Source organism: Salmo salar, chromosome 23 (assembly GCF_965601325.2).
Source record: "Salmo salar chromosome 23, fSalSal1, whole genome shotgun sequence".
NCBI classification, from domain to species: Eukaryota; Metazoa; Chordata; class Actinopteri; order Salmoniformes; family Salmonidae; genus Salmo; species Salmo salar.
The window spans coordinates 11,655,527-11,683,471 of record NC_138313.1 but is presented as its reverse complement, the minus strand read 5'-3'; the positions used below and the strand labels follow the sequence as shown (position 1 = coordinate 11,683,471).

At 43.4% G+C, this 27,945-nt stretch overlaps 1 protein-coding gene across 2 annotated transcripts; it reads left to right on the top strand.

Moving 5' to 3' along the window:
* The first annotated feature begins 77 nt into the window (after window positions 1-77).
* Window positions 78-27,945, top strand: LOC106584051 (G-protein-signaling modulator 2). 2 transcript variants are annotated; one of them, XM_082967913.1, is made up of 14 exons: window positions 78-255; window positions 17,782-18,003; window positions 18,839-18,974; window positions 22,086-22,174; window positions 22,374-22,497; window positions 22,675-22,790; window positions 23,031-23,186; window positions 23,441-23,549; window positions 23,865-24,036; window positions 24,448-24,524; window positions 25,665-25,862; window positions 26,115-26,277; window positions 26,572-26,804; window positions 27,027-27,945. In XM_082967913.1, exons 1-14 carry the CDS (start codon window positions 227-229, stop codon window positions 27,204-27,206), a joined length of 2,004 nt encoding a protein of 667 aa, XP_082824039.1. In that variant the 5' UTR covers window positions 78-226; the 3' UTR covers window positions 27,207-27,945. The 2 variants fall into 2 exon arrangements, with proteins under 2 accessions (XP_082824039.1, XP_014024342.1); XM_014168867.3 differs by having other exon boundaries at window positions 22,035-22,174.

Below are 27,945 nucleotides of genomic sequence, written 5' to 3'. Positions count from 1 at the left end.
AATGTAAGGATACAGTGTTACAATAAGGCGTGGTTTGCTTCAAGTTGTGTTTAGCGCCATTGGCCAATTTCGTATTTTATGGGGGGTGGGCACTGGAGAAAGTAGTGAGGCAAACATTTTTCACTTCAATGATACGGTCTATTTGCTAAAAAAAATCTACATTACCGCGAAATTGAAAATATGTATAGGATTTGCGGTTAGGTTTTTAAAGTCTAAGCCACATTGAATGGGCGAATCCGAATTCACAATTATAAGGTAAGTTTGCTCAGGCTACTAATGCGAAAGTGCCAGACGACTCCACGCATGAAAACAGTTTCTTATTAACTTTGGGGCTCATATGGAAATGTGCATGGAATTGAAGTCTAAATGCATGAATATGTAAGCTACACTAACTATGTTTTACTGTACTGTGCTTGAGAAGCCTCTTGCGTGCTTTGTACTGATCTGACATACACTAACAGCGAAAAATGGCATACTACCAAGTGGACCAACCAACAAAATGTAAATTAGGGAGTAAAATGCTTGATAGGTCCTAAAATGATAAGGGTAAAACAGTTTTAATCTATAAGGTAGGTCATATACTTCGAAATCAATTGGTATATTTCATTAGGTTTAATTACTGTCTGAATAGGACAGGATATTGGGCAATAGGTGGTGTGTCAGATCTGACTTTGTGTACCAGTTCCTGACTCCAGCATGGTGGGCATGTTCATGATGTAAATATATATATTTTTTTTTTACCTTTTATTTAACTAGGCAAGTCAGTTAAGAACAAATTCTTATTTACAATGACGGCCTACACCAACCAAACCAGCCACAACAACTACACCAGCCACAACAAATCTGAACTCATCATGAGGGGCTGTAGTGGCTCGCCGGTCTGTGTACCCTCATCCAGAGTGAGTGACAAAATCGATGTGGGCCTCCCTGTCTATATTTCGAACATGATTATTACAAATTCAGGTAGCTGGCTCGGCCAATTTACCAATGGAACATGTTTTAGCTGACATGGGCTATTTGAGTGAGTAAAATAACAAGAGAGAAACTTCTGATGCACAACCAAATGTGTGTATTATACTATTCTAACCCACTAAATTGAGACCCTGACAATTGTTTTTTTGTTTTGCTTTTTGAGGAATTGATCTGCGGACATACAAAAAGGGGGGCGGTTGCCCATCCCTGCTCTACAGGATATTGGCCCTAATCCTTCCAGTGCGAGGCCTGGTCTTACTGTATGTTGTTACTGCATTAAGTTACTGAGAGAGCACATTGTAACTGGAATGCTTTTCTTTATTAATCCACCATAACATTGGATTTAGTGTGCTTAACAAACTAACCGTTTTGTTTATAGGTGACGCCTGGCTTGATATTTGAAACTCTCTGACCTTGACTTTTGGCGTACACAGTTCTGTTCAAGCCCCCAACCCTTTACACGCTGAATGTGTGTATTCCTTTGTTGAATGTCTTGCCCGACCACTCTATAGTCTGGTAAAAAAAAAAACTCCAGGTGTTGTGGAGTTTCTTAGACTGCTCAGCTGATTCCGCTTTGTCCAGCTGATTCCGCTTCTGGTTGCTGCTACTGTACCTGTGTCACTGAGTCTGTGTTGCTATTGTGCTGCACATGGAGAATAAAGCCTTTTTCTCACCCAGCATCTCCAGTTTCCCTCTAATAAAACAGAGAGGAGGAGAGAGGGTGATCGAGAGATGGGGGAGGTTTACTTGTGAGGTCTTTGCTGTTGTTTTCCCCTTGTGAAACGTTTGTGTGGTGTGTTTTTTTTAAATATTTTTTTCCACTGTCTCACTTACCCTCTGGCACTCACACTGTCTCACTTACCCTCTGGCACTCACACAGCAGTGGCTGCCTGACTTCCTTTTGAAAAGGTTTGCATCTGGTTTAGTTTTTATTTGAGCTACTACATTTTATTTCTCCCAAAGTGTGTATTGTTGGTCGTGATTCCTCCACCATGCTCTCCAGCTCTCTTTTTCTCCGCCTGGTTTTAATTTAGATCGTAAGGACTTCTGTACTTGTTATGCACCCAAATGGACAGCAGTGTTTCTCTGCTTAGTGCGCAGGACGAGGCGCAAGCTCTTCATTCCCGCCACATATATAAAGTATGTGTGCTCTCTCCTCTCATTTTGGGCATGTAACTATGCCACCCTTTTTGGAATGTAATTTGATGTATTGGTTAGTTCAATCTGTGTTCCCTGTGGTGACAGTGACCGGAGGTAGGCGATTCTCTCCTTCAGTCTCAGTAAACCTACATCCCAGTGGGAGGCCAGTGATATGGAGTTGAAGTAGCCTTAACAGGCCTGGGTTGTAAGCAGTGTTTTGTTCCTGTCAATATTTAATAGCAGAATGAAACATTACTGAGAACCCTCAAGTGAATGCCTTGCTTTCTATTGTCTTTATAGTTTGGCCTCAGTCCTCCACAGTGCAGACTGTGAATGTTCTGCTCTCCATTTTGGAGCGTGTCTCTGAACTGAAGCACATTTCAAAACATGTCCAACTGTCATTCCGCAGACCGGTTTGCCTGGAAATGGAGCAAACTGGTCCGATATATCCGTATAGTGAAGATTACATAGCAACGTCTCTCTTGCTTGTAAAAACATATCCCGCCCCATTTTACTGGGAGTAAAGATCCTGGTCAACAGACAAATAATCTGTCATTGCCATGTGCATGACTGAAACTTTAATTCAATATAACCTAGACTGGAGGTGTGACCAAACCAGTGCTTTGATTCCACCTGTCCCTGTGAAAGCTAATAGGTTAACGTAGTGGTTCACCGTAGCATACACCCAAGCCGAGGGCACCTTGGGCCAGGACAGTCGTTACGGTCGTTCCATGTCATTTCACCAAGCCATGACAGCCACCACCCTCAGATTGTTCTGAAATAATTTCTGTATTTAGAAACGGTTAAGATTCGCATTCCTGTAACGTTATTTTGTCAGTATAATGTAATCTCTTAAGAATTCAGCTAATTGATTGCACCCAAATTGGCCATTTTTAATTTATAGGATTCATATAATGTTTAATAACTATAGTACCCAACATTTGTTTTTAGACAGTGAGTTAGACATATTCCTTTCAGACATAGATATAGATATACTATATACTTGTTGTTGAGGTGGGATTGGCGTTGGGAATGGAGGGTCCCTGGGTAGCTTTTAACCATTTCTTTGGATTCCTCATGTCTAACTTGGTTAGAAAAATGTTTGATACAAATCAGATGTTAGGGACTATATTTATTGAATATTAATCCTATAAATTAAAATGGCCGATTTTTGGGTCGACTCAATTTATATTTCAACAAAATGTTGCAGGAATTCTAATCTTATCTGTTCTGAAATTGTTTCTGTTAGAAACAATCTGAGATGGTGGGTGTCAATCCCCCCAAAAATTGGTGCTTTTTGAGGTGGAACAACCCGTTTTAATGACTTAATGCACTAAATACAGACAAGTGGATTTCTACAGATTGGCCTTATTTACCCGACTGGAGGATAAGTCGAGGGCCACCACAGTGCCTTGTAGGAAATGGAGTTCTTACCCTGTTTTGATGTGCTGCTGTAGTATCTACGGCTGCACAACTAACTCCATCATGGACATTTGACTTCATTATATCTGTCAGTCCACCCTTTCTCCAAAGTTCATATCAGGGGTGACTGAAACTCGTGTAGGGGTTCGCTGAATCTCATCTTCACCAATTTTAATAATCTGTTTCAAGTCAGTATTACACTACATGACCAAAAGTATGTGGACACCTGCTCTTCGAACATCTCATTCCAAAGTCATGGGCATTAATATGGAGTTGGTCCCCCTTTACTGCTATAACAGCCTCCACTCATCTGGGAAGGCTTTTTCACTAGATGTTGAAACATTGCTGCGGGGACTTGCGTCCATTCAACCACAAGGGCATTAGTGAGGTACGACACTGATGTTGGGCGATTAGGACTGGCTCGCAGTCTGCATTCCAATTCATCCCAAAGGTGTTTTATAGGGTTGAGGTCAGGGCTCTGTGCAGACCAGTCAAGTTCTTCCACACCGATCTCGCAAACACCATTTCTGTATGGACCTCGCTTTGTGCACAGGGGTCATTGTCAGGCTGGAACAGGAAAGGCCCTTCCCCAAACTGTTGCCACAAAGTTGGAAGCACAGAATCGTCTAGAATGTCATTGTATGCTGTAGCGTTACGATTTCCCTTCACTGGAACTGAGGCCTAGCCCGAACCATGAAAAACAGCCACAGACCATTATTCCTCCTCCACCAAGCATTACAGTTGGCATTATACATTCGGGCACGTAGCATTCTCCTGGCATCAGCCAATCCTAAATTAGTCCATCGGTCTGCCAGATGGTAAAGTGTGATTCATCACTCCAGCCGACGCATGGCATTGCACATGGTGATCTTAGGCTTGTGTGCAGCTTCTCGGCCATGGAAACCCATTTCATGAAGCTCCAGATGAACAGTTATTGTGCTGACGTTGCTACCACAGGCAGTTTGGAACTCGGTAGTGAGTGTTGCAACCGAGGACAGGAGATTACGCGAACAGCCTCTAGTAGAGATGAGGACAAGCGTATTGACTTGTGAGTTGGAGGGGATTTGGGAAAGGGTGAGGTCAAAAGAGGCAAGGAGGGGAAAGAGAGAGATGGAAAGAAATTAATTGAAGGCAGATGTCTGGAAGTTGAAGTCGCCCAGTATGAAGAGCGGTGAGCCATCAGGAAATTAGCTTATCAAGGTGTCAAGCTCATTGAGGAACTCTCCAATGGCACCTGGACTGTTTCGATGATGATCAAATAGCACCACCAATGCCAGACAGAAAGGCGGTTATAAACAGGAGCAACCAACTGAATGATTTTGATGAAATCAATTTTCGGGGACCGTTTCTGTATGTACAAAGAAAATACAGCTACATTTGTTTGCTTGAGTCATAACTTTCATCTGACTCTCTTTGGGGAAGGCCCATCCCTCCTTCCCTTCAAGTATTGAACACTGAGGTTTTTGGCATCTGGAACCTTCAATTGTGAAACAGGAAATTTGTGTTGTGTAAGTGAACTTGACTGTATGCCCAAGCCAACTGCAAGGTAGAGTTCTGGGAACTTCCATGACGTCATTGGCTGTATAGATGGATGTCATATTCCCATCAAGTGTCCCTCAGATGCTGAGTACAGGAATCTTAACTGGTTCTAAATAAATGTCCAAAGTGTGCACTCCCAATTTGCAGTTCTTCAGCATTGTTGCGCGTTGGAAAGGTGAAAGTCATGTCTCACGGATTTTCCCAAACTCCTCTTTGTATGCTCAGCTTGAAGGATGGCGTATGTTTGGTATATGGAAGAGTGGTTTCCAGTGTCTCAAACATTGAGCTTTCAACCAAAAAGATGCTGCGTTGCATTAATTGCAGTGAGTTTGGCGGATGCCAGGAGAATGCTACCTGCCCGAATGCAGTGCCAACTGTAAAGTTTGGAGGAGGAATAATGGTCTGGGGCTGTTTTTCCTGGATTGGGCTCGGCCCCTTATTTCCAGTGAAGGGAAAGCTTAACACTTCAGCATACAGTCGTGGCCAAAAGTTTTGAGAATGACACAAATATACATTTTCAAAGTCTGCTGCCTCAGTTTGTATGATGGCAATTTGCTTATACTCCAGAATGTTATGAAGAGTGATCAGATGAATTGCAATTACTTGCAAAGTCCCTCTTTGCCATGCAAATGAACTGAATCCCCCAAAAAACATTTCCACTGCATTTCAGCCCTGCCACAAAAGGACCAGCTGACATGTCAGTGATTCTCTCGTTAACAGAGGTGTGAGTGTTGACGAGGACAAGGCTGGAGATCACTCTGTCATGCTGATTGAGTTCGAATAACAGACTGGAAGTTTCAAAAGGAGGGTGGTGCTTGGAATCATTGTTCTTTTTCTGTCAACCATGGTTACCTGCAAGGAAACACGTGCCGTCATCATTGCTTTGCACAAAAAGGGCTTCAGAGGCAAGGATATTGCTGCCAGTAAGATTGCACCTAAATTAACCATTTATCGGATCATCAAGAACTTCAAGGAGAGTGGTTCAATTGTTGTGAAGAAGGCTTCAGGGTGCCCAAGAAAGTCCAGCAAGTGCCAGGAACATCTCCGAAATTTAATTCAGCTGCGGGATCGGGGCACCATCAGTACAGAGCTTGCTCAGGAATGGCAGCAGGCCGGTGTGAGTGCATCTGCACGCACAGTGAGGCGAAGACTTTTGGAGGATGGCCTAGTGTCAAGAAGGGCAGCAAAGAAGCCACTTCTCTCCAGGAAAAACATCAGGGACAGACTGATATTCTGCAAAAGGTACAGGGATTGGACTGCTGAGGACTGGGGTAAAGTCATTTTCTCTGATGAATCCCCTTTCCAATTGTTTGGGGCATCTGGAAAAAGCTTGTCCAGAGAAGACAAGGTGAGCGCTACCATCAGTCCTGTGTCATGACAACAGTAAAGCATCCTGAGACCATGTGTGGGGTTGCTTCCAAGCCAAGGGAGTGGGCTCACTCACAATTTTGCCTAAGAACACAGCCATGAATAAAGAATGGTACCAACACATCCTCCGAGAGCAACTTCTCCCAACCATCCAGGAACAGTTTGGTGACGAACAATGCCTTTTCCAGCATGATGGAGCACCTTACCATTAGGCAAAACTAAGTGGCTCGGGGAACAAAACACCAATATTTTGGGTCCATGGCCAGGAAACTCCCATTGAACTTGTGATCAATCCTAAAAAGGCGGGTGGACAAACAAACAACCCACAAATTCTGACAAACTCCAAGCATTGATTATTCAGTATTCCATAGTAACATCTTACAAAAATATTTAAAGACACTGAGGCAGCAGATTTTCAGAAAATTAATATTTGTGTCATTCTCAACTTTTGGCCACGACTGTACAATGCCATTCTAGACGATTCAGTGCTTCCAACTTTGTTACAACAGTTTTGGGAAGACCCTTTCCTGTTTCAGCATAACAATGCCCATGTGCACAAAGCGAGGTCCGTATAGAAATGGTTTGTCGAGATCAGTGTTTGAGAACTTGACTGGCCTGCACAGAGCCCTGACCTTTCACCCCATCGAACACCTTTGGGATGAATTGGAATGCCGACTGTGAGCTAGGCCTAATCGCCCAACATCAGTCCACGACCTCACTAATGCTCTTGTGGCTGAATGGAAGCGCAACAATGGTCCATCATCTAGTGAAAAGCCTTCCCAGAAGGGGGGACAAAGCGGGGAGCAAATGGGGGACTGACTCCATATTAATGCCCATGATTGTGGAATGAGATGTTTGACGAGCAGGTGTCCACATACTTTCATTTAGTGTAGCTCAAGTGATTGAAGAAAACAATAGCCATGGATTCACAAATGGAAATATCGGGAACCCTAACTGGTGCTGGTTCGAGAAGAACATTGGTACGTCCTGCTGCTACTTCATGTTTCTCTCCTCTTCCTTCATAGCCAACTCAACATGAAGGATTTGCATCTTCAAATCATGCTCTTTTTAAATACATTTGTTTGCGCTCATGAAATTCCATGGCCAGTTTCATGCATGCTCAGCCTCTGTTTCACTAACCTGGGCCAGAGGACAAAATCTCCCCTACTGGCTGATGCAGATGTAGTGGGTTGACCTTCATTTTGTTAAGACAAGTGATGATTACATTGCTGCATTAGAGAACATTTTATTTATTTATGAGTTGAGTTCATTACATAATATTCATTGCAGTCCAGGGATAGCACATGTTGAAAGAATGTTTCCTACCAAATGAGGATTGGAACGGTCCCCCATCTGAACTGTTCAGATGGTCCTCATCAGGGATACCTTCCAGGGGTTGCTGGCTATCAATGATCCCGTTCAACAAGTCCCCCAGCTCATCTTTCTCTGGTCTTGAAACGCTCCCTACGAGCAACAGCATTTGCCTTTTTTTAAGTTGATCTTCGTTTTTCCACAGGACCTCAGACTAAACAACATAGAAATTATATTAGTAATTATGTATGCTATTGTTTGTTACATTAGGTAACTTTCTCCAATTCCACACAATGCTTCTGTATTTGTGTCCCATCCCTGTTTTTTTTTAAGCATCCTCAGGTCAGCACCAAGTGCACATTGTTAATCTAATCAGGCTTCACAAAGATTAACTGGTTAGTCCTTACTTACCTTAGTCTTGGACTGCCTATCTCAAATTAACCAAGGTCTCAGAAATCAATTTGTTTTCATCTGGATGAATTGAAGTAAAATTAGCCTAGTCCCGATTTTAATTAAACTCCGTGGAACTGCCCCTAGTTTATTAAATCTGCCATTTTTAAAGTCATGTCCCCCTCGTCCTTATCTTAAAAAGGTCTATATAACACACTAGTGATGCACCGATATTACATTTTTGGCCAATACCCAATACTTTCCCTGCAAAAAAAAGATACCGATAACCAATATTTTTTAAGCATTCTAGTACTGTTAAATAGTTAACACATACACTTGGACGCAGCGGTCTGTCACTGCATCTCAGTGCAAGAGGCGTCACTACAGTCTCTGGTTCAAATCCAGGCTGTATCACATCTGTGTCCCATAGGGTGGCGCACAATTGGCCCAGCGTCGTCTGTGTTTGGCCGGGGTAGGCCGTCATTGTAAGTAAGAATTTGTTTTTAACTGACTTGCCTAGTTAAATAAAGGTTACACACACACACACACCACGCTGACCAAAAAGTTATTTTGTTGGCATTTACGTATGTCCCCATTACCAGTAAAACATAATCAAAACCTATTTCTTTCACTTACTTGCTGTGCTGTTTCGTTGGTCATTTGTTCAGTCGTTTCGTTCTCAACCAGGATTTCATCATACATGTCAAGCAGTGAAGTTTCAGTTCTGTCTGTCCGTGGCCTCTTCTGTCGTGGGTCCTCTTCCTCGGTGCACGCTGTCACTGTGTCTGTTTCCATCTTGTCCAGCTGTGTATGTAACATTTCACGTGAACCCTGTTTCTTGTCTGCATCAAAGTAGCGGTCCTTTTACATAGCATCGAGCATGGTGGCGACACAGTAAAGAGAATGCCACTGAATCGCTTGTTCACAGCCTGTGTGGGCAGTTTTGTTGAGCAGGCGCTTAAATGCCATGACAGAGGGTGTCACGTCTGCTGCAGTCGCAATTGATGAGTTTATTTCTCGAGTCAGTTGTTCGAATGGAGCTACCTAGTGTGTTCATGTTCTCAAATGCCATTGAAATGGCAGCAGCGGTATGACAGCTAGCACATTCATGAGCATGACATACGACTTCAGTTCGAAATCCTCGACGACCCACTGCGCTGTCAGACTCGGCAATGCTCATGGGGCTGATATCGCTGGTCCAAATGTCAGTCGTGAAGCTAATGGCAGTAACGCTATTACTGTGCAACTCCGGTAGGGCAATATTTGAAAAATAGCGCACTTGGTAGTGTGTACCGGTGATCGACCAGTAGGCGAAGAGCCAACATCACCCGCGACAGAGAACAGTTGATTGTCAAGGGCAATGATTTCCATTATCTTGGTGTTAATGGATTTTGCCTTTGAGTTGTCTCGCTGAAATTGTTTGTTTTTCAAATGACTGCTCGACTTGTTGACTGCTCGATCCACACAGCAGACATTGTGGGCTAGGTTAGGAATGCTGTGTAGCGCTACAATTTACGTGGCGTCATTACGTCATGTACCTACGTTATGTCGGTATGCATGTCAGCTTTGACATCAGTTTTGCACATCGGCGTTAAACTAGACATCGGGCCGATGTTAGCATTTTTAGCTAATATCGGCCGATTCTGATATATCGTGCATCCCTATAACACTGTCGTTGTTAGAATCTTAATATGACAAACATGTAATAGTTATAACCAGTTTGGACATATAATTTTTTTGAATGGTTTTCCCCATTGCCCCTCCTCCTCCTGACGTTAGGGCCTGCTCCACTCCTTTTTCTGAGAGTTGAAGGTGCCGTGCCCAGTTGATAATTACCCCCATAATTGCCTCAACTGAACCAAAACTAATTTCACAGATATAACAATACTTAATTTATTTTAAGTAAATATGATGGTGGAGAATGGTTGTTGATGAGCGAGGGGAAGTGAACGATGCATAATTATGTAATCACCAATTTTTGAATGAAGAACAGGGCAGGTCATTCTATTGCATTCATCTATTCTAATTATAATCTCAAAATGGTGTACCCTATATCAGTCCACCAAATACCAGCAGTTTTATTAAGGTGTCAGCATGCTTCAGTTCGCCTAGTAGGTGACCTGAACGATTGTGCTTGCATACTCCCTTAAAATACCTTTTTGAGGGCCTCCCGAGTGGCACAGCGGTCTAAGGCATCACTACAGACCCGGGTTTGATCCTGGGGCATGTCACAGCCGCCCGAAACCGGGAGACCCATGAGGCGGCGCATAATTGGCCCAGCATCCTCCGGGTTAGGGGAGGGTTTGGCTGGCCGGGATGTCCTTGTCCCATCACGCTCTAGCGACTTTGGCGGGCCGGGTGCATGCATGCGGATGCAGTCACCAGTTGTACGGTGTTTCCTCCGACACATTGATGCGGCTGGCTTCCGGGTTAAGCGAGCAGTTTGTCAAGAAGCAGTGCGGCTTGGCAGTGTCATGTTTCGGAGGATGCCTGGCTCTCGACCTTTCCCGAGTCCGTACGGGACTCACGAAATGGGGAGTTAAAGGGAGATATAAATAAATGTTTTAAAGACCTTTGCTTGAAAAATGAAAAAAGCGTCAGTAGTACCGTTTTGTCAATTTTTGAAATGCCATAGCCAGAATACACTCCCTCAAAATAGTCAGATTTAAGAAATGTGTCATTCATTTTGATGTTTTTTTCCCGAGGAGATCCTAGTTGCGGAATTTTACATCCAAGATGTTTGGTGCAGTATTTCTCATTGAGAAATATTTTGCATCTGATGCTGTTTTGCATCATATGATACAAAATGCATCATACGGGGATGATTTCCCTATTTTGAAAGTAAAATATCTTAACTTGATTGCTGACAAGCAAAACATTTGGGAACTATGTCAACAATGGAGTAGTGAAACAAATACCAAAAGATAGTTTTGGGGTGGAATTTTCCTCTAGACCTTAATGGAGTATGCTACACAGTGAGTGCATGCGTAATTTACAATGGCAAGACCAAGACAAATGGATGCACATGCTGCGTTACGTGTTGCTACAAGATCTAAATGAAAACGTCTCCGATGATCCAGAAATGGCTGATGTCATTTCTGATTCATGCTGAATGGCTTTCCATATCTGGGAAAGGCTGCAGCCAGGTGAGGCTGCAGCCGGTGGGCGCAGGTGAGTGGTGTGGATAATGTTTCGCATCAGATGGCATGGCTGTACTTGGTGAAAGGAGGAACTTGCTGCTGGCCTGTTGCCTTGTTCTACAACATGCTTGACTTGGCTGCTATCAACGCACGGGTGTTGTTCATGAGTCTGACACACAGGGCTACGTGAGACATATGAGGGCCAAAGCAGCAGCAAAGATTCCATGCGAAGAAACTGGCAGGTGGGCAGATGCACTTGGAACAGAACCCATGACCATGGTCAATTTGGGTGCAATCAATTAGCTTAATTTCTCAAAGAACAAATTATATTAACAAAATAAATTTGCAGGAATGCTAATTTTCTGTTTTTAGGGACCACAGCATTTGGTCCCTAAAACAGTGTGCTGAACGATCAACAGACGAACTCTAGATCCACATTCATTGAGTTGTCTGCGTGCCATAAGGAGTGAGTATGCCCAGCCTCAGAGTTGACAGGTATTTTGTAACAAAAGGCATTAGCCAATCCCGGAGCCATTTAGCTATCCCCTGTAATTACCTCTGAACTTGCTGGTTAATGAAATGTGACACGCACCAGCAGGTGGCCAAGAGGAGGGAGGAGACTATATGCTGCCGTCGGCTTAGCCCTGCTTAGTGTAGTCACCACCACAACCCCTGAACCCATATCCTGTATGTGAAACCTACTTTTACCTTGAGACTGCAGCCCTGACTAGACTGTCAACAGAAGATTTGACGCTCTGGACGTCCAAATGGGAGGGGTCAGGAGTCCAGGACAGAAGGCGGTTTATAGCCCGAAGTTGTGCTGTTACTGCAGGTCAGAGAGACGGTTTTAGAGACTGCGTTGGAGTCTTCCTGGGGATATATATTTTTTTTTTTACGGGGTCTGGGCTGGCTAACGGTTCACCGCCGTTGGTATGTGTATGCACGCCAAAGGACAGCAACTGAGTTGTCTCTCCCTGAAGGAGCCGGTCTCGATCATAGCCAGTGACGGAGTGATCAAGAAGCTTGAGATGTCTTTCCTATCAAGGGTCCGGGAGTGGGTTAGGATGAAGAGAGGCAGCAGGTACTGTATGTTAGCTATAGGTGCATCACTGAAGTCTCTGGATGACTGCTCTTGACTGGCCCATATGTCAGGCCCAAAGACAGATTAGCTTTGCATGGGTGTCGGGCGTTTTATATTGTAATCGAACTCTAATCACAGTAATGATTTGTCTTGATGGACATTGGTTGTGGTTGTTCATCAATGTACTATTTTCCTATCAGCTAATGTTCATTGAAGTTTGAATCGGATGCTGGAAAATGCTTGATTGGTAGTGAGGAGAGCAGGAGTTTACTGTATTGCAGGTGTTGGATTGAGTTGACGATGTTTTTGCCACTTCAGGCCGTGTGCATACAGCATGTGTTATATGCTGTGCCATATGGAGGTGGGGGAGTCATGCTTGGACAAAGTCATGTTAATTGTGATGTAATAATAATCCTATAGTTTACATTCCCTCAGCAGTATACTCTCCTGGTAGGTACTGTAACCTCGTCCTCAGGCTAACCCAGGAAGAGTCTGGTGAACGGCACTACTCTTCTGGAGAGACCATATAGAAATGCCTGTTGTTGTTTTGCTGCCTCTGTCTATGGTGGCATCAGAGGAAGCCTGAAGCTGTACTTTTTAAGAAGGCAAAATAACTTCCTTGAGGAGTAACCAACCACAGCTGTTTTTTAAGCTGATGGTGGCAGGGTGTGGACTGTGAAGTTCTACAGTATAGATGCAGATCCTAACCATATACACGGATGGGTGTGCTGTGGAGCCGAACTGTCTCCGTGGAATGATGTTTGGTTCTGTATACCAACATGACAAATGTATTTCAGCAGTCCATGTCATTGGTCTAGTGTATCCTGAGTGCCAGTCTGTGCTATCATGCCAACTATTGTCATGCCATGTTTGGCTTGAAAATGACAGCAATTATCATGAGCACAAACAGATCTGGGACCAGGCTAGGTCTGGTATGCTCTGATAGGGACAGCACTCTGACCTCTAACTCATATGTTTGCTATTTGCGATCTTATGTGTGTATTTGTTCTGGTGGTGGTGGTTGTTGTCGGCTTTTAACACTAGAACCGCCATAGGCCAACAGCCATTGATATTTGATTTTGTAACTATGTCCTGCTCCTTCCCTGACTTTTCCTAAATGTTTGTATTTTACACTACTCATTTGTCCAAATTTTTAAATCAATAACCGAAAAGTATTTAGGGTCTTTTTACCTCTTTGTTTCCCACACCTATTTCTAACATAATCCGCCAAGACAATGTGCTGTGGGACGTTGGTACCCAGCCACGCGCTAATGCGTCACTCTCTCCTCACTGAATGAATCACAAATGGATGAAGGGGTGATAATTGTTCACCTTACTTGACAGTTGAATTTAAGTTGGGCCTAACTGAATAATGAGGTTGATTTTTCATTTAGAACACCAATAGTGTAATGAGGAGTTTTATGCCTATTCATCAGCTTTGGCGCTCATGTTAATTTGACAGCGTTCCTTAAAACCTGTTTCGGATAGTGGGCAGTATTTTCACGTTTTGGATGAAAAGCATGCCCAGAGTAAACTGCCTGCTACTCGGGCCCAGAGTCAAATATTTGGATAGGAAAAACTCTGAAGTTTCTAAAACTGTTTGAATGATGTCTGTGAGTATAACAGAACTCATATGGCAGGCAAAAACCTGAGAAAAATCCAACCAGGAAGTGGGAAATCTGAGGTTTGTAGTTTTTCTAGTGATTGCCTATCCAAACTACAGTGTCTGTGGGGTAATTTTGCACTTCCTAAGGTTTCCAATAGATGTCAACAGTCTTTAGAACCTTGTTTCATGCTTCTACTGTTACTGGGGAGAGAATAAGAGGTGTCTCAACCAGTGGACTGCCTGAGAGCAATGAATTGTTTACTACGCAGGCACACTGTTCCTTCTTTTTCCTCTGTAATGAATACGCTATTGTCCGGTTGGAATATTATCTAATATTTATGATAAAAATACCCTAAGGATTGATTGTAAACATCGTTTGACATGTTTCAACGAACGGTAATGGAACTTTTTGACTTTTCGTCTATGGTTTTGTGCTCGCGCATTGTGCCTTTGGAATAGTGATCTGAACGCGTGAACAAAATGGAGGTATTTGGACATAAATATGGAGTTTATCGAACAAAACAAACATTTCTTGTGGGAGTCCTGGGAGTGCATTCCGACGAAGATCAGCAAAGGTAAGTGAAGATTTATAATATTATTTCTGAGTTTTGTTGACTCCAGAACTTGGTGGGTAACTGTATAGCTTGCTTTGATGGCTGAGCTCTGTACTCAGAATATTAAACAATGTGCTTTCGCTGTAAAGCTATTTTGAAATCTGACACAGCGGTTGCATTAAGGAGAAGTGTATCTATAATTCTTTCAATAACTGTTGTAAATTTTATCAACGTTTATGATGAGTATTTTTGTAAATTAATGTGCTCATTCGCCGGAGGTTTTGGAGGCAATACATTTTCTGAACATCACGTGCCAATGTAAAATGGGGTTTTTGGATATAAATATGAACTTTATCGAACAAAATATACATGTATTGTGTAACATTGAGTCCTGGGAGTGTCATCTGATGAAGATCGTCAAAGGTTAGTGATTAATCTTAGCTGTATTTCTGGTTTTTGTGATGCCTCTCCTTGCTTGGAAAATGGCTGTGTGGTTTTTCTTGTCAAGGTGATGTCCTAACATAATCTAATGTTATGCTTTCGCCGTAAAGCCTTTTTGAAATCGGACAATGTGGTTGGATTAACGAGAAGTTTATCTTTAAAATGGTGTAAAATAGTTTATTGTTTGAGAAATATGAATTATGAGATTTTTGTTTTTGTTTTTGTATTTCGCGCCCTGCTATTCCATTGGCTGTTGGCGAGGGGTCCCGCTGGCGGAACGGGGTTCCGCTGTTGGAACATCTGTCCTCAACAGGTTTTAAGGGTTGATACCATTCTCTTTTATGTTTTAGCTGTTACAGGACAATTTTATTTACTGTAATTCTATTACTAATCTAATTTATTGTAAGGGAAACAGGAACATGCTATGTGTTGCATTAGGCCTTCAGAATGACACAAACCATATCCTTGACTCTATCCATCTTGATGAGCAGAAAACAAACGATGCCAGTCGGCCTGCAACTAATTTTGTACATGATGAGTTAGCCTGTAGACAAGATTCAATTGACAATCTGATGAGCATATTCTGCAGTTTCGATTACACTTTGTCAAATACAGTGCATTTGTTATTGTGTTTTTTTTTTTGTTTATTTGGTAAATATTTTCTTAATTGTTCTTGAACTGCACTGTTGGTTAAGGGCTTGTATAAGTAAGCATTTCACATTAAGGTCTACACTTGTTGTATTCGGCGCATGTGACAAATTAAGTTTGATTAGAAAGTATTCAAACCCCTTCAATTTTTCCACATTTTATGTTACAGCCTTATTCTAAAATGTATTCGATAGTTTTTTTTTCCCCTCATCAATCTACACACAATACCCCATAATGACAAAGCGAAAACCTTTTTTTTTTTGTTGCTAATTTATAAAAATGAAATAATGATGCCTTATGTAAATAAGTATTCAGACCCTTTGCTGTGAGACTCGAGATTGAGCTCAGGTGCATCCAGGTTCCATTGATTATCCTTCATTGTTTCTACAAATTATTGGAGTCCACCTGTGGTAAATTCAATTGATTGGACATGATTTGGAGAGGCACACACCTGTCTAAATAAGCTCCCACAGTTGTCAGAGTAAAAACCAAGCCGTGAGGTTGAAGGAATTGTCCGTAGAGCTCGAGACAGGATTGTGTTGAGGCACAGATCTGGGGAAGGGTACTTAACAATTTCTGCAGCATTGAAGGTCCCCAAGAACACAATGGCCATTCTTAAATGGAAGAAGTTTGGAACCACCAAGACTCTTCCTAGAGCTGGCCAAACTGAAAAATCGGGTGCGAAAGGCCTTGGCCAAGAACCTGTTGGTCACTCTGATAGAGCTCCTGAGTTCCTCTGTGGAGATGGTTGTCCTTCTGGAAAGTTATCCCATCTCTGCAGCACTCCACCAATCAGGCCTTTATGGTAGAGTGGCCAGACGGAATCCACTCCTCAGTAAAAGGCACCACAGCCCTCTTGGAGTTTGACAAAATGCACCTAAAGACTCTGACCATGTGGTCTGATGATACCAAGATTGAACTCTTTGGCCTGAATCCAAGTGCCACTTCTGGAGGAAACCTGGCACCATCCCGAGCTGAATTATGGTGGTGGCGGCATCATGCTGTGGGGGTCTTTCAGCGGCAGGGACTGGGAGACTTGTCAGGATCAAGGCAAAGATGAACGGAGCAAAATACAGAGATCATTGATGAAAACCTGCTCCAGAGTGCTCAGGACTTCAGACTGGGGTGAATGTTCACCTTCCAACAGGACAACCACCCTAAGGACACAGCCAAGACGATGCAGGAGTGGCTTCGGGACAAGTCTCTAAATGTCCTTGAGTGGCCCAGCCAGAGCCTGGACTTGAACCCGATCGAACATCTCTGGAGAGACCTGAAAATAGCTGTGCAGCAACGCTCCCAATCCAACCTGACAGAGCTTTAGAAGATCTGCAGAGAAGAATGAGAGAAACTCCCCAAATACAGTTGTGCCAAGCTTGTAGCATCATACTCGAGGCTGTAATCGCTGCCAAAGGTGCTTCAGCAAAGTACTGATTAAAGGGTCTGAATACTTATGTAAATGTAATGTTATTATTTTTTGCTTTGTCATTATGGGGAATTTTGTGTAGGGGGGGAGAATTTATTTTATAATAAGGGTGTGGAGAAAGTCAAGCGGTCTGAATACTTTCCGAATGAGTTGTATGCTAAAGGGGACGCCCAGGCAATGTTTTCTAGCGGGTACTTATATGCTGAATGGCCATGTGGTTCTAGTGTTAATATTGTTTTACCCTGTCTGCCGCACAAAATGTCCAGGTGCAATAAAAATTCCTTTCATAAAGATGTGTTGGTTACATTTAACGCACCTATAGGCAGAACTTGGCGTCTTCTGAGGTTAAGGGTCTCTAGCTGTGAAATCTGCTATAGGGGTCTTAATAGATAATTCTATGTGTAATATATGCTCTACTTTGTACTAAATGGGCCTGGCACTGGGAGAATGACCGGATAAGGATCTTCATATAATGACAGTTTTTAGGGGAGAACGTGACAGACTCTGTTGCATACATTTTCTGCCTTCCCCCTTTGTTCTGCACCCTGTTTTATTAAACATTTTAAAATACAGAAGTGGTTCGCCTTATCCTTTTTGAATATATAATTTCCACACCTGAACAACCTAAAGTTCAGAACAGATGAAAGTACACCAACTTTCCTCCTAAATTAGTTTCTGTTCCTAGACTGTCTGATCACAAAAGTATGCACACACAGAAATTGGGCTATAAAGTGTTTTTCTCCTAGGATGGAGATGTCATGTCTGGAGCTGGCCCTGAAGGGAGAGCGACAGTGTAAGGTGGGGGATTACCGCGCTGCGGTCTCCTTCTTCGAGTCGGCCATCCAGGTGGGCACAGAGGACCTCCAGATCCTCAGCGCCATCTACAGCCAGCTGGGCAACGCCTACTTTCACCTGCAGGAGTACAGCAAGGCTCTGGAATACCACTGCCATGACCTCACCCTCACCAGGTACACACACTTAGCAGGACCTCACACTGACCAGGTGCACAGCACCACCATGACATCAGAACACCACTACAACCTCTCTGACCTAACCTAATATTGCAGGCGTAAAATAAGCACGTGAAACTAAATTCCATACATTCTGGTCTTGACGAGAAGGGGGAAAAAACTGTTGGGAGGTTCTCTTCTGCACTGCTCAACCAATCCAGTAAATGTGGAGGAGTTAAGATGGAGTTATTGGACTCTACAGAGGCTACTTGGGTGCACACTACCGCCATGACCTCTGACCAGGAGCACACTACCACCATGACCTTAGGAACCTAAGGTCCGCCTTAAGCCACTGTCTTTGGCCAAGTGAGGACGTCATAAGACTGATGTGAGACTTTGCTGCCCTTATAAACTGGTCCAATGAGAGGTTTTGTTTCACTCTTAAATTTACATTTAAGTAATTTAGCAGTTGTTCTTATCCAGAGTGCATACATGTTCATACTGTTCCCCCTTGGGAATCAAACCCACAACCCTGGCGTTGCAAGTGCCATTCTCTACGAACTGAGCCACACGGGACCATGTGAACTGTGAAGGTCTAGAGAAATGAGAGCTGGGGGAATGGCAAAGTGACCAAGTGATCAGTTTGTTGGTTTGCGTGGAAAATTAGCAAAGCACCCAGGTCACAGTATCCCGTGGGGATGAAATATTTCTCACCTGAAATGGGAGCCTTACTAGAGTAGGGAGACACATTTCTGATTTGTGGAACGAATTCTAATTTCTCCTTTCTGGGTCAAGAATGTCTGTCATGGTACAGTAAACCATTGATGTTTCTCATTCTGTGATTTCTCTCCAGAACCATTGGGGATGAACTTGGAGAAGCAAAAGCCAGTGGCAACCTTGGAAACACCCTGAAGGTTCTGGGACGGTTTGATGAAGCAGTGGTCTGTTGCCAAAGACACTATGACATTACCAGAGGGATGTACGATAAGGTGAGATATTCAAACGTAATCATTTAATCACAAGTGTTAGGTTCTGAACAGAGTAAAAACCTCAAACGGATGACTAAGAAAAGCTCAAACAAAGTTTATTCACCCACTGGGTCAAACAGCTATCTGTTTACACAAGCACATATATTTATACACTCTTACTAGGCGGGGTGTCAACTCTTTCCACATCTAGACAGCCAATACATCGCTGTTGCTAGTCAGGAACTTAATTGGTTCCTCTTGCTGGTGTAGTCATGGCCCCGCCTCCTGCTAGAACCTTCGTGTGCATGTAAGTATGTGTGTGTAACAGGACTGTTCCTTGTCACTTCACCTGACCTGACGCCAAAATCCTCACTTCTCCCTAATCCACGGCTGTCCTACCTTATCAGTTACTGAAACCAAACTGTTGCCCTTTGCCTCCCTCCTTAGGAGCCATGAGATTTAACAATACCTTATTTTAGTTTTTTGTCTCTCTTACCCCCCTTTTCTGGCCAATTTTGATCTCGTCTCATCACTGCAACTCCCCACCGGGCACAGGAGGCGACGGTCGAGTCATGCGTCCTCCGAAACATGACCCGCCAAACTGCACTTTTTAGCAACCGCCCGCTTAACCCGGAAGCCAGCCGCACCAATGTGTCGGAGGAAACACCGTTCAACTGAACGGTCAGCCTGCAGGCGCCCGGCCCGCCACAAGGAGGTGCTAGAACGCAATAAGCCAAGTAATGCCTTGCCAGCCAACCCTCCCCTAACCCGGATGACGCTGGGCCAATTGTGCGCCGCCCTATGGGACTCCCAATCACGGCCAGTTGTGATACAGCCTGGGATTGAACCCGGGTCTGTGGTGACGGCCTTAGACCGCTGCGCCACTCGGGAGGCCCAACAATACCATGTTTTGACAGAATGTAAACTTTATTCACTCCCCCTTCCTCACTCAGTAACTTTCCATTCAACTAGTTCTCATCCAACCTCCATTGACCCCCAACGTATACCATCCATGTAAAGTAATCAATAAGTTCTAGTATGGTAACATGAATAAATATATTTCAAGCTAGAATCCAACACAAGTAAATAATATTCTTGGATTGTAATGAACACTACTCAGCAACCCCAGTCCTGGAGAGCAACATGCTATTCTAATCTTGGTTCCAGCCCAACACTAATATCTTATTCAAACGTTCAATCAAAACATCAAGAACTTGCTTAATGAAGATTTAGTGCTAGACTGGAACGAAAGACCACTGGTTGTGGCCATAACAGGGAGCTTGTTCTTCCACTACTAAATAGTTGGGGAACTAGAATAACTGATTAATAATTACAGTTGAAGTCGAAGTTTACATACACCTTAGCCAAATACATTTAAACTCAGTTTTTCACAATTCCTGACATTTAATCGTAGTTAACATTCCCTGGCTTAGGTCAGTTTGGATCACCACTTTATTTTAAGAAAGTGAAATTTCAGAATAATAGTAGAGAAAATGATTTATTTCAGCTTTTATTTCTTTCATCATATTCCCAGTGGGTCAGAAGTTTACATACACTCAATTAGTATTTGGTAGGATTGCCTTTAAATTCTTTAACTTGGGTCAAACGTTTTGGGTAGCCTTCGACAAGCTTCCCACAATAAGTTGGGTGAATTTTGGCCCATTCCTCCTGACAGAGCTGGTGTAACTGAGTCAGGTTAGTAGGGCTCCTTGCTCGCACACGCTTTTTCAGTTCTGCTCACATTTTCTATAGGATTGAGGTCAGGGCTTTGTGATGGCCACTCCAATAGCTTGACTCAGTTGTCCTTAAGCCATTTTGCCACAACTTTGGAACTATGCTTGGGGTCGTTGTCCATTTGGAAGACCCATTTGCATCCAAGCTTTAACTTCCTGACTGATGTCTTGAGATGTTGCTTCAATATATCCACATCACTTCCCATCATCATGTTGCCATCCATCGTTATGATTGGAGGAGAAAGGGGGGATGCTTGCAAGCCAAAGAACACCATCCCAACCGTGAAGCACGGGGGTGGCAGCATCTATTTTGTGAAGTGCACCAGTCCCTCCTGCAGCAAAGCACCCCCACAACATGATGCTGCCACCCCCGTGCTTCACGATTGGGATGGTGTTCTTTGGCTTGCAAGCGTCCCCCTTTTTCCTCCAAACATAACAATGGTCATTTTGGCCAAACAGTTCTATTTTTGTTTCATCAGACCAGAGGACATTTCTCCAAAAAGTACGATCTTTGTCCCCATATGCAGTTGCAAACCGTAATCCGGCTTTTTTATGGCAGTTTTGGAGCAGTGGCTTCTTCCTTGCTGAGCGGCCTTTCAGGTTATGTCGATATAGGACTCATTTTACTGTGGATATAGATACTTTTGTACCTGTTTCCTCCAGCATCTTCACAAGGTCCTTTGTTGCTGTTCTCTAGGAGACAGAACGTGTCTCCTTCCTGAGCGGTATGACGGCTAGGTGGTCCCATAGTGTTTATACTTGCGCACTATTGTTTGTACAGATGAACATGGTACCTTCAGGCGTTTGGAATTTGCTCCCAAGGTTGAACCAGACTTGTGGAGGTATTGGCTGATTTATTTTGATTTTCCCATGATGTCAAGCAAAGAGGCACTGAGTTTGAAGGTAGGCCTTGAAATACATCCACAGGTACACCTCCAGTTGACTCAAATTATGTCAATTAGTCTATCAGAAGCTTCTAAAGCCATGACATCCTTTTCTGGAATTTTCCAAGCTGTTTAAAGGAACAGTCAACTTAGTGTATGTGAACTTCTGACCCACTGGAATTGTGATAGTGAAATAATCTGTAAACAATTGTTGGTAAAATGACTTCTCTTGCACAAAGTAGATGTCCTAACCGACTTGCCAAAACTATAGTTTGTTAACAATAAATTTGTGGAGTGGTTGAAAAACAAGTTTAATGACTCCAACTTAAGTTTTATGTAAACTTAAGACTTCAACTGTGTGTGCTGATGTCTAGACTAGTTTGACGCCCAAACCTCTGTTTGTGTGCTGGGCAAGTATTTACAATGTTGGTCTGTGTGTGTGTGTGTGTGTGTGTGTGTGTGAGGTTGGGCAGGCCCGAGCGCTGTATAATTTTGGCAACGTTTACTACTCCAAGGGGAAGAGCATCTGCTGGACTGGAGGGGAGCCAGGAGAAATCCCAGAGGAGGCCAAGTTTGCGCTAAACAAAGCCACGGAGTATTACGAGTGAGTTAATCAGTGGGCTTCTAATATAGAGTCTGCCTATTCTGTAAAAGAGAGCGTAGTGGTGAATAAATATGTCTTTTGTGAATTTCTGTGACCTTTTTAATACTTTTATATGATGGAGTCAGCTGATAAATAACATAGTAAATGACAGTGTGTGAATGTGTTACCTGTAACACTTTTTCGTCTTATTATTGTATAGATTAAACCTGTCCATTGTGATGGACTTGGAGGATCGGGCAGCACAGGGACGAACCTATGGTAACCTAGGTAATGCATACTATCTGCTCGGAAACTTCCAGAAAACTGTGGGGGCCCATGAACAGGTACATACCCTAAATTAGTGGCATCACAAGTCTCAGTACATGACTATCAGGGTTATTATATATATGATGCATGTGTGAATATTGTTGTATGATATTATATGTTCTCATTACTTTATTTAGTAGAAAAGAGAACATATCACTCTGACCACTCAAATTCTTCCATGATTTGTTTTGAAGCGTCTCCTCATCGCTAAGGAGTTTGGGGACAGGGCGGCTGAGAGGAGGGCCTACTGTAACCTAGGGAACGCCTACATCTTCCTGGGCCAGTTTGGAGTGGCAGCTGAACATTACAAGTGAGTGGACTTACTTCCTTTGACCAATTGACCATCAAAGGCCCAGGGATTTCTCAGACACTACTGCCAAGTATGTTTGGATGTGGGAAAGAATAAAAACAAAAAAGAGTTCAAAGTGTCGGGGGGAATTATAATCTAATATGTTTCTGGAAATCTCTTACCAAAGCCCCACAGTTAGGGGCAAGCAAGATTAGTTTCTGGTGACCTCTTCCTTATCATCCCTTGACCTCTGTCCCCCAGGAGGACTCTGCAGCTGGCCAGGCTGCTGAAGGACAAGGCTGTGGAAGCTCAGGCCTGTTACAGCCTGGGGAACACCTACACACTGCTGCACGACTACGAGAGAGCCATCGACTACCACCTCAAACACCTCATCATTGCACGGGAGCTCAAGGACAGGTACTTACAATACTTGGTTGCTTATGGTTGTCGATCGTGTATGATCATGACCGTCTTCTTTAATTATGAGTCCTCGGATCATGACCGTCTTCTTTAATTATGAGTCCTCTGATGGCTATAGAGACCAAAGTTCTTCTTTGCCTAAGACGTGCATTGTTCAAAAGGCTTATGCAAAGTGTTCACACTAGGGAAGTGTACTTTCTGAGTTGGCATTACTCAATCTCCCTTCTGTCTGTTCTTCTGTGTTTGTTCAGAGTCGGGGAGGGAAGAGCGTGCTGGAGTTTAGGAAACGCCCACACGGCCCTGGGGAATCATCAGGATGCCATTCACTTTACTGAGAAACATCTGGAGATATCCAAAGAGGTGTTACTGCCTGGTCAATGTTTACTCCACCTCCCTATCTAATGGATGTTATCAGTACCTGTCATCTAGACACAGATCTTTCTACATGGAATTAACCTGCTCATTATTATCCAATAAGTCACAACTCTAGGAATTCCGTATGAATAAAACAAACGAGGTAATCTCTTCCGGTACCTAGGGGAGGGGTGAGGACAACAACACCTCGACTCTCTATATGGCCAGATTATTCCCCTGCTGTGTTCGAGTTGTTCTTCTTATGCAGTTCTCAGTTTTTTTTCTCTCTCTAATACACTTCTAATCCTGTATTTGGTCCAGACTGGAGACAAAAATAGCGAGGCAACAGCCAGGATGACCTTGTCAGATCTGAAGTTATTGCTGGTTATGGGTCAGAACCCAAGCTCAAGCCTCAACACCAACAGCAGCTCCAACTTTAACAGCAACAGCTCTGTTCTGACTGAGAACCTCAGGAAGCAGAATACCTTACCAGGTACAAGTCCTTGCCGTCCTACCAGTAACAATGCTACAGCATTATTATTATCATTATTATCATTATTATGATGTACTATATATATTGATTTTAGTGAAAATAAATATGGTCCTGTGTGGCTCAGTTAGTAGAGCATGGCGCTTGCCACATCGATCATGGGTTTGATTCCCACTGGGGCCACCCATGCGAAAATGTATGCACACGGGTACTGTAAGTCGCTTTGAGTAAAAGCGTCTGCTAAATTGCATATAATATTAGTATAAAAAAAACATTATTCCATTTGAACTCATTATTCTGAACCGTACACAAATCTGTAGTTCAGTCAGTCCAGGTCCAAAGCCTGGCAAAGTGACACATGCAAATAGATACATATGGCACACACACCGACTTCTTCTGATGTGTTCGTTTCAGGCGTTAAGTCAGAAGGAAGGAGGAACAGTATGGAGAACTTGGAGGTGGTAGAACTGAGTCCTGAAAAAACTGTGGAGGTGGGTACAGAAAAACGTACAGTACACATGCATATTAAGACATTTACATATGCTTATGAGCAGGAATATCCCCGATCTGTCATGTTACTATTGTATTGATTTACACTACCGTTCAGAAGTTTGGGGTCTCTTAGAAATGTCCTTTCTGCAAAGAAAAAGCCATATCTCAGACTGGCCAATAAAAAGAAAAGCTTAAGATGGGCAAAAGAACACAGACACTGGACAGAGGAACTCTGTCTAGAAGGCCAGCATCCCGGAGTCGCCTCTTCACTGTTGACGTTGAGACTGGTGTTTTGCGGGTACTATTTAACGAAGCTGCCAGTTGAGGACTTGTGAGGTGTCTATTTCTCAAACTAGACACTAATGAACTTGTTCTCTTGCTCAGTTGTGCACCGGGGCCTCCCACTCCTCTTTCTATTCTGGTTGGAGCCAATTTGTGCTGTTCTGTGAAGGGAGTAGTACACAGCGTTGTACAAGATCTTCAGTTTCTTGGCAATTTCTCGCGTGGAATAGCCTTCATTTCTCAGAACAAGAATAGACTGACGAGTTTCAGAAGACAGGTCTATGTTTCTGGCCATTTTGAGCCTGTAATCGAACCCACAAATGCTGATGCCCCAGATACTCAACTAGTCTAAAGAAGGCCCGTTTTATTGCTTCTTTAATCAGCACCTCAGTTTTCAGCTGTGCTAACATAATTGTAAAATGATTTTCTAATGATCAATTAGCCTTTTTAAAATGATGAACTTGGATTAGCTAACACAACGTGCCATTGGAACACAGGAGTGATGGTTGCTGATAATGGGCCTTTGTACGCCTATGTAGATATTCCATTCAAATTCAGCAGTTTCCAGCTACAATAGTCATTTACAACATTAACAATGTCTACACTGTATTTCTGATCAGTTTGATGTTATTTTAATGGACAGAAAATTTGCTTTTCTTTCAAGGAACAAGGAAACGTGTAAGTGACCCCAGACTTTTGAACAGTAGTGTATGTAAATACCGTTTTTATTGATTGGTTATATAGCGATGGCGACGTCTCAACTAAACTGCCTATACACACCACCTATCACTCCCCTATCCTCCATGTTTCTTTTCATGTACCGGTACTCTTGTCTTCATGTACTGCCCTTACAACAGAACTGGGACGAAGGCGTGTTCAGGCCTCCTAATCCTAAATCCAGCATGGCCAAGGCCTCCTCCAAGCTGTTCTTTATCAACCGGCTCAGAGGGAAGAAACACAAGAAGCACAGCTCTCCTACCAGAGACGGAGTTCTCCAGGACACCAGCAACAAACCCACAGCCCCAGAGATGGACACACAGAAGTCAGAAGCCAAGGTAGCTTCAACCATAGAGATAAGCCTACATAGTAGCGTAATCATATAATTGGTCTTGCTATTATTTTAAATGCATTCCTACGGGTTCAACAGCCTACTTGGGTTTAACTACAGTAGATAACATGGAGGCTGGGCATGTTGTGCAGTCTATTGTAGCATTCTTGTCTTAGTAATGATAGCCTTTTTATGGTTGTCATTATATCTGAGACTTTTCTGGTTTAAGTGGGTGTTTTGTGCCTCTTTTCTCCTGTAGATTGGAGGTTCTGACACTCTGGGTGATGAAGGCTTCTTCGACCTCCTAAGTCGTTTCCAGGGCAGCAGAATGGAAGACCAAAGATGCTCCTTATTGGATGACCAGAGCAGTCTTACCGACCCCTTCTCTCTCTGTACCACCCCGCCCGTAGTCATGAGGAAATGTAAGTTAGTCTCGCCCCCCTCTGTATGCCATGTCTACCAATGTTCCTGGTTGGCACTTTGTGACCTACGCATCGTCCAATGCCTTTCCTGTACGTGCCTTCCTTATCCTATTCACTGGTGGTAGGAGCTCATGTACTTGTGATTTTCCTCCTTGAATTTTGTGTTCATAATAAAAAAACTATTGCTTTGGCAAAGGAGATGTAGCTTTCAGGCTAAACTGAAACTACTCCTTCCTTTTCCCCCTCTTTCTACCATCACCCCTTTCTCACCTCTCTGTCCTCTGCTACCTCAAGTAACTACTTCCGCGTGCGAGGCCAACCTGGAGCCTGGGCATTTCCTGGACCTGCTGGCCACCTCCCAGGGCCGTCGGCTGGACGAGCAGAGAGCCAGCGTGGGCAGCAGCTTCCCCGGTCTACGTCTCTGCACCTCCAATCATTCCCTCAGCCCCCCCATCAGTCCCCTGATGACCAGTGCTGACAAGCCTCAAGCTGATGACGTTTTCTTTGACATGCTAGTCAAGTGCCAGGTAATCAAGACAGCCTACAGTAGGCTATTTTAGCTGGTTCACTGAAAATGACTTGACTATTCAGAAGTTAGTAAAAGCCTCATTTGCTTACACCTTAGTACCTATTGTAAAGATGAATTGTAACTCATAGACCAAATTTATTGAAAAATACCATATATCAGAAATTGACTGACACTGTTGATTTGAGATCAAAATCTGGTCTGTTCTGATGTGCCTGTGTAGGGTTCTAGACTGAACGACCAGCGGTGTACAGAGCCCCCTCTCCCCACTAGGGGTTCTACTGTCCCAGATGAGGACTTCTTAAGCCTCATCCTGCGATCCCAGGCCAACAGGATGGACGAGCAGCGGGTCCCACTACCTCCCAGCTCTGACGCTGTCCCTAGCCAGCCCTGCCCAGACTGATGCCCTATATGTCCGCCTACCTATCCTCTAACTTCAGCTCAGCCCTGAACTCCTCACAGCCTGTTCCAGACTGACTCTATCCCACTTTTACCTGCCCAGGCATGAGCTCCTCAAGACTGATGCAATCATCACAGGGTTTCCTCTACCACAGCTGAAAATGTATTTACCCTGTGAACCCAAATAACCTCTGCCAGACATTCACAACAGTACTCGCTTTACACTCTGGATTCACACAGCCGGGCTCAGACAGTCAATTACATGGTTCTCCAACTCCACACAACTTTCAATGGATTAGTGGACAGTCTTCTGTCAGGGAATCATGATCTGAGCCCCCACACTACTCTAGAATCACCAGATTTGAGTTGGAAGAAGCGACATGAACTTGACTATTGCTGAAATGTTAGATTTTTTTTTTTTACTTCTATACATAGTGGTTGAGTTGACACTTTCTATTACTGTACAGAAATGTTATTCTGGCAGAGTTTCATTTTTTTTTATGGTGACCCAGCCTTTCAGCTGAACCAGACATTACAATGAACTTTGACACCAATTTACCGGACATGTCATAAACACCTTTTAATGAATTGTACATTTTGTGACACACAAGCTTATGTTGATAGAAGGATAAAATAATATGATGTGCAAAAAAATAAAATGTACAGGTCAGCAATGTTTTTTACTTCCAGTTTATGCTGACCATGGGGAAATAAATCCTCATTTTAACACTTTTTTTCCTCCA

Bases quoted from the DNA above. Each gene is read 5' to 3' on its own strand.
- LOC106584051 (XM_014168867.3), top strand. From the start codon at position 227: ATGGGCGAATCCGAATTCACAATTATAAG. The intron at 24,037-24,447 runs GTACAAGTCCTT...TGTTCGTTTCAG, and splicing joins GAAGCAGAATACCTTACCAG to GCGTTAAGTCAGAAGGAAGG. The intron at 25,863-26,114 runs GTAGCTTCAACC...TTTCTCCTGTAG, and splicing joins CACAGAAGTCAGAAGCCAAG to ATTGGAGGTTCTGACACTCT.